At 50.2% G+C, this 11,994-nt stretch overlaps 1 protein-coding gene across 1 annotated transcript; it reads left to right on the top strand.

The window, feature by feature from the left end:
- The first annotated feature begins 1,230 nt into the window (after positions 1–1,230).
- On the top strand, positions 1,231–3,181 carry LOC113956498 (transcription factor SOX-3-like). The gene is made up of 2 exons (XM_027663156.1): positions 1,231–1,304; positions 1,401–3,181. Exon 2 carries the CDS (start codon positions 1,449–1,451, stop codon positions 2,394–2,396), a length of 948 nt encoding a protein of 315 aa, XP_027518957.1. The 5' UTR covers positions 1,231–1,304; positions 1,401–1,448; the 3' UTR covers positions 2,397–3,181.
- The last annotated feature ends 8,813 nt before the right edge of the window (positions 3,182–11,994 follow it).

Genomic DNA, 11,994 nt, shown 5'->3' with positions numbered 1-11,994 from the left:
GCGATGCTGCCCCACTTCCTCCGGCACCGGGGCGCTCCCATCGCGGCTCCCAGCAGACTGCGGCTCGCTTTGCCTCTCCTCCCCTAGCGCGGCCCGGAGAACCGCCCGGCTTCCCCAGACGGAGCTGGAGCGGAGGCTGTGGGAGGACGAGGAAGCGCAGGGACGGGGCAGCGCGCCCCGACTTCCCTCGGCCCCCAGCGGCAGGGAGAGGCGGCCGCATCCTCTGTGCTTTCAAGGAGCTGCCGGCCCCGTCCGTGCAGGTGCGGGTGTCCGCGCCTCTGGGCAAGGAAAGGAGGGAGGGGTAAAGGGAGGGGAGGGACGGACAGGGAAGCCCGTGATTGACAGCTCTAGTGGGCGCCGCTCCACTCGCATATCCGCCGCCAAAGTTTTCTTTCACACGGAGGGAACTTTCTGTTGCCATGAAACTTGGGGGATTTGCAAGCGCCGTCCCCTCCACCCACTTCCCCCCTCCCCCCCCCCTTCTTTAGGGCAGTCGAGTGGAAAAGCTCAAGTGGCAAAGGGGTGGGTGTAGGTGGGGATGGCCGGGAGAGCCCGGCCCCGCTCGCACCGCCCCGCCGCCTCCCCTGCGTGCTGCCCCGCTCCCACCGGCACGGAGCACCCGGCGGCAGTGGCCGGGCTCGGCAGGGCGACGTGGGTTCTCCCCAGGGCGAGGGCTCAGAAGTGGAAGAGTTTAGCTCGTCAGTCCCCCCGCCCCTTCACCCGCTCCGAGGGGGGCGTCCGTGCAGCGCGGGCTCGCTCGGTCTCCAGGCAGCTTCTCCGGGCTTGGCACAGGGCTGTGCATCCTCCGGGAGCCCCAAACCTCTTTGTGCCCGGCAAACGCACGGCTCCCGCTCGCAGCGCAGCGCTCCGCCCCGCTCCTCCTCCCGCGGCCCCGCAGGGCAGCCCCGGTCCCGCTCCTTCCCCCGCGGCACTGCCCGCAGCTGCGGGACCCCCATCGACCCCTCTGCCCCGTCCCATCGCTCAGAGCCGGGGGCAGGGGCAGGGCCCGGGGGGCTGCGGGGCGCGGCGGGAGGGGCCCGGCACCCTCATCCCCGGCATCACCCAGCCCGGGGTCCCCCCACCCCCTCCCGGCCGGTCAGTTACCGGCGTGGGGCTGTCGGGAACCGCTCGCTGATTGGCCGCCGCCCCCTCATTTATAGCCCGTCAATCACGGACCCCCGCGATCCGTGAGCGCATCGCCCGGCGCTGCCCGCGGGAGCCGCTCCGCAGCACCACCGACACCTCGGGGAGCGGCGCCTCTGCCAGGCAGAAAAACTTCCTCCTCCTCTCGCAGCAGCCGCCCAGGCAGGTTTTTTCTTTCTGTTTTGTTTGTTTGGTTTGGTTGTTTTTTGGTTGGTTTTTTTTTTTTTTTTTTTCCTCCTAACTTCCTCTCCCCGCTCGGTGCCCGCCTGCCCGCCGCCCTGGCGCACCTTTTGCCGGCCCCTGCCATGTACAGCATGCTGGAGACGGAGATCAAGGCTCCGCAGCCCACGCCGGGCAACACCGGGGGCAACCCCGCTCCGGGGAGCAACGGCAAAGGCGGCGGGGGCGGCAACGGAGCGGGAGCGGGCTCGGACCAGGACCGGGTGAAGCGCCCCATGAACGCCTTCATGGTGTGGTCGCGCGGGCAGCGGCGGAAGATGGCCCAGGAGAACCCCAAGATGCACAACTCGGAGATCAGCAAGAGGCTCGGGGCCGACTGGAAGCTGCTGAGCGACGCCGAGAAGCGGCCCTTCATCGACGAGGCCAAGCGGCTGCGGGCCGTGCACATGAAGGAGTATCCGGATTACAAATACCGGCCCCGGAGGAAGACCAAGACCTTGCTGAAGAAGGACAAATATTCGCTGCCCGGCAACCTGCTGGCCCCGGGGGGGGGCAACGCGGTGAGCAGCCCCGTCGGGGTGGGGCAGAGGATTGACACTTATGCCCACATGAACGGCTGGACCAACGGAGCTTACTCACTGATGCAAGACCAGCTGGGCTACAGCCAGCACCCGGGCATGAACAGCCCGCAGCTGCAGCAGATGCACCGCTACGACATGACGGGCCTGCAGTACAGCCCCATGATGTCCACGGCCCAGACCTACATGAACGCCGCCTCCACCTACAGCATGTCCCCCGCCGCCTACGGCCAGCAGCCCTCCACGGCCATGAGCCTGGGCTCCATGGGCTCCGTGGTGAAATCCGAGCCCAGCTCGCCGCCTCCGGCCATCACTTCCCACTCGCAGAGGGCCTGCCTGGGAGACCTGCGGGATATGATCAGCATGTACCTGCCCCCCGGGGGGGATGCCACAGACCCTTCCGCCCTGCAGGGCAGCAGGTTACACAGCGTCCACCAGCACTACCAGAGTGCCGGGACTGGCGTGAATGGCACCGTACCACTGACTCACATATAAACCTGACTGCTCCGGACGGCTGCCCGTCTAAATCCCTAACCCCACCACCGCTCCCTGCACCGGGATGTACGGCAGTGTTGCTCGGCTTAGCGGACTTAATACTAACTTTGAAGAAATTTTAAAAGGAAATCCGTTAGTTGTGTCTTTTTTTTTTTTTTTTTTGACAGAAAATAATATCTGAGCAAGCTGTTATTTTAATAGACCACAACTCCTGCCTCCTAAAAGCCGCTGTGAAGTTTTCAAACCACGGCAACTTCTTTCCTGGTTTCGGCTAGGTTGGGCACTGTTTTATTCGCTTGAAAGTTTTTATAAGTTCTTGCATCTTCCAGTTTGATTTCTAGCGTTGCAATGACATAAAAAACAAAAACAAAAACCGCGGGCTTTTGTTTTTAAACTTGGTTGTTCACATATCGTTGTGGTTTATTAAGTGTTTTGTTACCGACCCTCGCTTGGTTTCTATCCACAATCTGTAGCTCTCACGACTTTTAAAAGGGGGAGTTGGGAGAGAGCAGAGCTGTGCGGGTCGCAAACGCATTTCTTTTATTTATAGTAAGTTGTGTGTCTTGGTTTTTCTTAAGCTGTAAACTTATGTAAATCGGTTTGTGAATTTTACTGTGAACTATGTTTTGACATATCGGCTGAAGAAACGTTTCAGTTTTGTTACCGGATTCCTTCCAAGCAAATAAGTCACCGAAATACCCCCTTCCCTGTTCCTACTCCTCGTTTTGCTTCCTTCTTCCAAACGAAAAGAGTTCAATAAATTTTATATCAGGCACGTCGGCGGTCTCCGGGAGGTTTGTGCGGGTTTGCGGCCGGTCCCCCCGCGGCTGCGGGAGCGCGGGGCTCCTTCCCGGGGCTCCCCCCGGGGGCTCCCCGCAGCAGCCGCGGTCCCACCGCCCGCTCCAGGAGCTGCCGTCGCTTTTCGGCTGGATTCCTGCGGCTGCCGAGCCGTACCTTATTTTGGAAGGTGGGAGAGGGCAGAGTTGCGATCCTTTCACTTTATGTTCTTCTAAAGGAAAATGGGACTGCCCAAGCTGCTGCTCTGCGAGGCGCGGCCACTTGTTGCCTCTCGGCCCGGCTGCTTTCTCTCTGCCGGCGGGGAGGGAAGGGCATTACGTCTCCGCTTCGGTTTTGTTTGTGTTGGTTTTCTTTTATTATTATTATTTTGTGTGTGTGCGTGTGTGTGTGTGGAGGATTTTCCTGGAAACCCGAGCTCATCTGAAATATTTACAAAAGTAAAAAACCCGTTGGGGAACTCTTAATTAGACTCCATTAAAAATGAATGGTTACAGGAATCCCCACAGGAAATAAATAATTGAATCTTTTCAATATATTTGAGGAGCACCTTTAGTCTGGACAACTTTTCTTCCCCCCGCCTTTTTTTTTTTTTTTTTTTTGTTTGTTTGTTTTGGGGGTTTTTTTTGTTGTTTGTTTGTTTGTTTTAGGGGTTTTTTAGGGGTCTGCGTTATTCCTCGCTGTGTTTCCGTGGGCGCTGTGGAACAGCCCCCGCTGGACCCCGGGGCGGCCGGCGGAGCTGAGCATCACTTCGCGCTCCCTCTGCTCTAGGGGCCAAGCCGCGTCCCGACAGGGCCCCACGCGTGCCCTCAGCTCCTCGGGAGGGTCCCGGAGCGGGTTTGAGCTCGCCACGCCCGGCGACCTCTCGGAACCCAGAGCGGCCGGGATTCCGCAGCGCATCCCCGCCTGCTGCCGCTGACTCTCCGCTGTTTGACTCGGTACAGAAGGAAAAGGAACGGGAGGGCGCTGGTGGCGATGGGTTTGGTTACAGGGCCCTGCTGTGCCGACCCTCACGAACAGCGGTTTCGGGGGGATTTTGAGCTCCTCGGCTGGAGCCGAGGGCGGTGGGAGCCCCCTGAGACGTGCCGGGGGCGGTGGGAGCCGCGTTCCCTTCCCCACTGTTTCCTGCCCGGCACCTCCCGGTCCCGCTGCGTGGAGGCACCGGCTCCTGCCTTCTCCCCCGGGACACACGTCCAGCTCGGCCAGGGCTTTCTTCGGGCTTTTACAAGAGGCGAGAACGTTTTGCAAACCACACCGAGAGTCTCTTTCCCTGGTGGGGTACCTGGCTCCTGGTCCCTGGGGAAGAGGGGTTGCCGGGAGCAGCTGCTGCGGGTCGGGTCCTAAAGCGGGGCAGAGCCCGGGCCGCGCACGCTGCCCCCGCCCAGAGCAGCCCCGGGGCCGTGGGGTGAGACCCTGGCCCCACGCTCTCCCCCGGCACTGGCTGGGGGTCATCACTTTGCAAAGGAGAACCCAGCGTGTTTCCGACCTCCAGCTCAACTCCTTCCGTAACATTTCTGGGGAAATCTGACAAACCTGTGGCGCTGCTTTCTCCTGTTTGTGCTGCTGCCCTTCGGGTAGGAGCAGGGCTGTTACTAGAGCTGTTAGCAGTCAGTAGCACCCTATAACCTGGAGGTCTCAGTGGTGTTGGTGTGGTAAGGGAGATAGGCAGGCAGGGCTGCAGGCAGCAGCAGGTCCTATTTCATCTCATCTGGGAGTCAAACTGTTCTCTGGTGCTCTCCAGAACTGGCAGTGCCAGGACAATTCTGAGCAGGGAAGTGTGGAAGATCCTGTTCCCTGAAACGAGTTTCCCTCAGCCTTCCCAGTCAGATGTGCAGGGCAGGTCTGACAAAAGTGAGGGCTCAGAGCAGGTGAGAAGGTGCCAGCACTGAAACTGTGCTTAATACCCTCAGAGCTGAACTGCAGCTGCATCATTATAAGTAGCTCTGTGCCTGCAAAAGCTCTTTACAGATGAGCTTTCTGGGAGTGGATTCTCCACCATGAAAGGGGAGAAACACTGTTCTTCAAAAGTTTACAGTATTTTTAAGTTCAAGGTATCCCTGTTTGCTCTAAGCCAGGGCCTAAGGGGGCAGTGTGTGAGCCTGTCCCTGAGGGACTCTTCCTCTGTGTAAACTCCCTCGTTGTCTCTGGAAGCTCCCATCAGTGGTTTGGCTTGTGGCTGCATTTCCTGAGCTGTTGGTTTTGAGATGCCCAGGTAAAATCCTTAGTGCAATTTTCAGCTTCCTGGGGCTAAACTTTATCCTGAAGTTTACAAGTTGTGGTCGGAACTTTTGGAAAGGGTTGTAAACAGGCACACACACTGGAGGGAGGCCGACAAGAATAGAACCCAGCCTTGTAGGTAAAGTACAAAGAGATACAGCCTCTTCTTCCTGAACATGAGTGTATTTTCATCAGAGAAGCCACCAGCACTGAGGGAGACATTGCCTGAAAAACAACATTTTTTTTTCTTTTCAAAGAGCACTGTTACATCCTTTGCTTGGACTCAGGAAATTTACCTCATGGACAAATGCAGGAATAGGTTCCCTTTAGAATTAATGAAGGGATGTCTTATTTGTACTGAGCTCAGCTTTTACATTTTCGGGTTTTCTGGCCGTAGACATCCCTCCTGTGTGCATTAAATCCAAATGCCTTTTGAGCAATGCCCATGTGGGATTTCCTACTCCTGCTGGTGTGGGAGGGATCAGAATCGAGCCATCAATATTCACGGGGGGGGGGGGGGGGACGACGACACACACACACCGGGTGAAGTTACCAACAGTTATGCAGGAGACAGGTTGGCTGTGGGGAAGATGGGTCTGCACAGGATTCTCAGCTCCTAAACGCTGGTTCCTTGCGAGTGGAAAATCATTAGCACATTAGCAACGGTTTGCACAGTTAAAAAACCTACAATCTTATTCTACAACATCTAGAATAGGTACAAGTGCATCCATTGTCCTTAGAACGACAGAGCATTGGCTGTGAAGAGTTTAATAATGTCAGCATTTAAGTGTAATGACAATAGTTAGGCTTTTGCGGTAACATAAATGAAGAGTTGAAGATCACACTTGGTGCTACTGTTAGTTTGTCAATAAAACAGCCTATTGGGTTACATTTTCATGGTTCCTTCCCATGCCAAAGAGCTGCAGAGTTATTTTATTGCAACAGAAAGTGGAAAGTGAAAATATTTAAAATTTTTGAGACAGTCTGGTTGGGGAGTAAAGTCTAATAAGTTGCAGAGGAATCTGATTGTGGGTATTTTAAGAATATTTTTTAAACCACATGTTTTTGTATTTCTAACATTTTTTTGCTATAAGAAGAGTTGAAGACTAAATTCAGGAGAAGCATTATCATAAGCACTTTGTGAAAGCGTTTATAAATCAGTGCTTTCCCATATCAAACATGAGACTAAGAAAGATACTTTTCAGGAGCATTGGAAAGTAGGAACTTATCTAACTATCTTCCAATGTGAACAGAAAGAATGATTTCTCCGGAATGAATACAGCTGAAGAGCTGAAGTTAGGTGATGCTCAGGACTGGAATGTTGCTGCTATTCTCTGTGCCTGCAGAAGTGAGAAGCTTGATTATGGCTTCTTTTCTACTTATACAGACCTTGATCCCAGGTTTGTTGTAGTCTTGTCCAGTTAAATCAAATAATTCAAATTATTTCTATGGTAAATTCTGTAGGTAAATTTTGTCAGTAAATTCTGACAAAACATTGAAATAATAAAGAGATGAAGTTTGAATCATTTCCTTTTAAGATTTCCCAAGGATGGTGTGGAGAGCTGTCATTGCAGATCTGTTTGCATGGGGTAATTTAGTGGCTGATGCAGATTTAGTTTCCCAGGATAGTTTCCATATGCTTCTTTATCACAACTTTTTACTGATGCCACTGGATGCAGTAATAATTGCAACACAGTGGCTTATTTCACAACAGAACGTCCTTGGGATGAGGAATTAATTATTCTTTGCTGTGAATACCAGCCAATTGCTTTGTGTTGCTAGTCAAGTAAATAGGATTTTAGATTTGCTTCTTTCAAAGACATCCTCAGGAGCCCTTTATCCATTTTCTACCTCTGTTTTCCAGTTTCTAAAATGTCTACACCTGCTTAGTGCAGCAGGGGAGATTGCAATGCATGAGAGTGGGGTCATAGCAAATCCATAAAGAGATGGATTTATACCTTAAAAAAAAAAAAGGATGTACCACAATGTTACACTCAAGATGCTCATCTTTGCTGTTGTTGCTAAGTTCAGTTATAACATATTTATGCCAGGTTAATTTTATTCAGTAGCACATCCAAACTAAGACAGGTCATTCTGAGCGTGGTTTGGCCGGGTTTAAAAACGCATTTTTTAAAAAAACGCTCGTTTTAGAACGTGCCGATGTGAGTGAAGTCTCCGCTTCACGCCCACACGAGGAAGAAGTTCTGGGGGTCTGGCACGTTGCCATCCCAGGGCTGTTCCCCGGGTTGATCCGGGAATCACTGCACTTCTTCCCATGCTCCGGCCATCCCTGTTCCATCCCTGTTCCCGTGCTGGTGGATGGGAGCGAGCTCCCCTCGGCTGATGGGGTGAAGTGTGGAACATTAACTCCTGCCTAAGCCGGGCTTTTGCTGCCAAAGTGGTGCCCAGCGAGGCGGGTTCCCGGAGCCCCGACCTGCTCTGTGTACGTTCCACGGGCGCAGCACCCGGGGCTGGAGGAGTCGGGCACCAGAGGGGAAGAGCTCGGGAATAAGAGGGAAATTAAGCAATTTTAAAAACTTGTGAGCCTCTGTCATTTCTCTCTTCTGGGGCTCCTGATTGAGACTTCTGGCCTCGGCGAGCTTTTTTCTTTGTCTCTGTGAAGAATATTATGCATCTTTTTTCTGCGGGCCATAGGAAATAGTAGAGCAGTGATTGCACCAAGCCTTCAGGATTTCCCCTTTGTACCAGACTCAGCTTATTCATTTCATGCATCATTCACAGCTTGCTGTGCTGATTTCAAAAATTCTATACATCTACTTGACACAAAGGGGAGAGACAGAACATAGTGGTGGACGTGCCTTAGGTGCATGTAACTGTTCTTGAATGCCATTTGCAGGGGAAGAAATCTTGAAAGTCAATGGGAACTTTGCCCATTCAGAGTTCAGGATAAGACACTTGGCATTGATTTCATTTTCATTGTACTGTGCTGCCAAGTCAGAAAAGCTCCTCTTCCACAAGTTTAAGAAAAGATATTTTAATCCAAATAATTCTTTTCTCTTTTCTTTTTTTTTTTTTCTCCCCCCTCCATCCCCTTCTTTTCCCCCTTTAGATTCACTGGGCAGATTTCATTTTACAGCCTGTAAACAGCAAATGTCATAGTAGGAATTCCTGTGAAAAAGGAAGTTATACTTCCATTATTAGGCAAAAAGTTCCTTTCCTTTAAAACTTCAGTCTGTTAAACAGGTGAACATTTATGAAAGAGGTGTGAATTTTTTATGAGCATACCAGAGCTGGGATAGTAACTGAATTAATTGTCATGGCCCTGAAGTAAAAGGAAGTAAAGGAGCTGAATATACAAACTGGCAAACCAAAAAAAAAAATCAAGGTAGTTTTCCAGGCATTCAGCAGGTCTGTGTGAGTGGCTGCAGCAAGGATCAGCCCTGGCTGTGTTCTCTGTCTGAAGAACAATTGAAGTTTTCCTGAGTTGGCCGATTTTCTGCAAAACACGTAATGTTATAACAAATTTTTCTTTTTTAAACTATACCCAAAGTAAGGAGACCACCTTCTGGAAAGTATTTTGCTTCTTTTTCCAATAATTCTTCTGCTTTTCTCTCTTGATTTCCGACTGTACTTGTGTCAAAGGGGAATAATATCAGCCAAGAACAAATGTTTTGATTTGAAAGTCCTGTGTAAGCAGGGACCAATAACTTTGGATTAATTGTTAAAAGAAATAAGGAATCTTTTGGTGTTTTTTGTTGAGACAGCAGTATAACAAAGAGATTATTGAAGAGTTTAGACTGTGGTGGCATTGAGAGGTCTCCTGGAGGTTCTGGAGTAGGAAACACGATTGTTTTGGCCTCTAGCAGAGGACCTTCCATCTGTGCCCTGCAGTTATTTTGTTTTTCAGTGACTGACAGGCCAGTTAATGATAGGAAGAGCCTTGTGAGCTACAGGCAGGAACATGGAGCTGCCAAAATCTGGCACATCCTTTGGACTTCCCGTTACATGAAACTTTTCCCACAATCATTTTCTTTTCAATTATTCAAGGGAGGACTAGAATTCAGGCCAGCCTAAGCAGATTTCAATGGCACTGAGTGAGCATCAGATGAGATTTTGCAGTCCTGTGCCTCATGCCTGGATTCTGTCTCTGCTTGGCTCCATCTCCCTCCTCGGCCCTGCCAAGGTTCAGAAACTGGCTGTGGGCTTAGCCTGCACATCTAGGGGAGCACTCACAGTCCAGTCCTACTCTTATTTTGGGATTAAAACATTTTCATTGGGCTGTCAGGATGCACAAGACATGCTCTGATACACACAAAAAGTCCATTTCTCCCTGCACTGAGGTTTCATGATGGGAATATCCCTTCTTTCCTAGCAGAACGACTTATCCCTGGCTTCTATCAAATCATAGTTCCTAACAGCTTCGTACCAAAAGCTTGTTGGTACCACTAGTGATCTGCTGACAAGATATGAAGATGTTGCTGACACCCTGATGTTGCTGGATTTGGGTGCTGAGCACACCTGTGCCTGGCTCAGGTCGGACTGCAAGGGGAGGGAGGGGGACTAATGGAAAATACAGTCCAGGAGTGGTGTTGGGAAGGCACTGGTGGGTATTTGGTGCTTGATCTGCTTCATCTTCGGTGCAAAGTAGGTAGATGAGTAGCAAACGTGCTTTTGTCTGTATCTGCTCATGGACAAGGCACTGTGAAGTGAAGCCAGAGTTTCTGTATCTGGATGGGAGCCAGAAGAAGGAGGACAACTTGATGCTGAAGTAGGAGCATATTAATTGTCTCAAAAGTGCTTTGTGGTTATAGCACCAGATTGTCTGCTTTGATCTGTGGTCCTTGAATGACAAGCAGTCCATAGGGTCACCTCCTTGGTGAGTTCCCAAACTGTGATGGCTGAGATTGTTGTCAGTCCATGAGAGAATTTCTTGAACAATTCCTAATAAGCACAACCACTAAGGTTTCTATCTTGACTTGCCCATACAAGGACTGGGGAGGGAAAAAGCAAGTGGAACAGGGAGACAAGAAGTCATCAGGGAGACAAGAAGTCATAAAAGAAGCCAGGGTTCTAAGCAGAGGGCTGAGCAGCTCAGGTGTGAGGGAGAGTATTTGGGTTTACTTTGCCAACTTAATGAGATGCAGAAACACCTGCAAAGGGGGAGCAGGTGACTTTAATAAACTGCACCACAGATTTCGTTGTGAAAAACCAACCCTTGGGTTATGAGCTTTCCAGAGGAACAGGGCTTGCTCTCCCCAGCTTCTGAAGCATCAGGTGTGATTTTGGACACTCATTCGTGTATCTAAGCAGGTTTAACTGCTGTTTGTACCTGTCTTAATTCCAGCTCCTCAGACTGGCAGCCCCAAGGGAAGTGTGGGAAAGCAAATAGTGACCCCCAGCATGGGAGGTAAGTGAAAGCTGTGGCTCTGGGAGATGCATTGTTCCAGCTGGGCTGAAACCCTCCTTTTGCTTTGAAGCCTTAGAAGGCTCCGTGATCTGCAGTGGTGCATGTGGAAGGGAGGACTAGAGAGACAGAGTGCCAATTTAAAAGTAGGCTTTTTATGATTTAATCACAAATATTCCCTGGCTGCAGGCATGAGAAGTAGGCATATGGGAAATGGCATTGTGACAAACAGTACCAGGAGGGTTTTTTAGATCTGAGTCCATTTAGTGGAGGCTGGGCAGAGAGGTTAGATGTAAAAATAAAAAGAGAATGATACAACTAATGGAGATGGAAGGGGAATGCCCAAATATAATGGGATGAAAGGAGTTTATCACCTTGAAATATATATGTTTCACTTCTGAGGATTATTTAAAACTGTGAAGGAAACAATGCAATGTTATTTTGTATTTAAAACACATCTGTATTTTCTGTGGTTCATAGTTACTTTTTCAACACGCACAGTGTGGCCAGAATCTTGCTTATCCTTACCTTGAAGTGTGAGCACAAGAGAAAAAGCAGTTGTAGCTAATGAATGAACAAGAACAATAGAGATCTACTGGCATTTGTCCCTAAAATCTGTGTGGAGGGGAGGCCGGGGGAGCTTTGAGAGGGAGCTAGCCCAGATCTGCTGAATTTCCAAGAGGATTTTTCTAGTTTATCTCCCATTCTGGTTGGCTGCATTATTATTTATTTCATCACTCAAATTGTAGTAGGTGCTGCTTGCCTTAGAGTATGAATAACAAGCTGTTGGGCTCAGTAGAGTTCACTTATGCAGTAGGACAGAATAATTCTCTCCTCTCCAGGAACTGCTGGATAAAATTTAATAGTCTTGGCTGTGCCTCAGGGGTTTAGGGTAAAGAATCAGAATGGTCCCTTCTGACCTTAAAGTATAGAAGTATATAACAATATCCAAGTATATACCAGGATTGTATCCTGGCCAGTGCACAATCAGTGTACACTCAGTGAATTCCCCCTACATTCCCTTGTATCCCTGCAATAACTTTTCCTAAAGTACAGAACATAAAACCTAGTTTAATAATTGTTGGGTCAAGTAATATAGAAAACAAACATATCCTACCAGGTCTGCATGTTATTCCACAGATGGTGCTGCCATATTCCCACTTTGGTTCACAACATTGTTCATATTCATTGTTAAACTTAATCTGAAGAGGCAATTTAGTA

Source organism: Corapipo altera, unplaced genomic scaffold, assembly GCF_003945725.1.
Source record: "Corapipo altera isolate COAL_440 unplaced genomic scaffold, ASM394572v1 107b, whole genome shotgun sequence".
Classification (NCBI taxonomy): domain Eukaryota; kingdom Metazoa; phylum Chordata; class Aves; order Passeriformes; family Pipridae; genus Corapipo; species Corapipo altera.
Note: the sequence above shows the minus strand (reverse complement) of the source record. Positions and strands in the feature narration are given on the sequence as shown.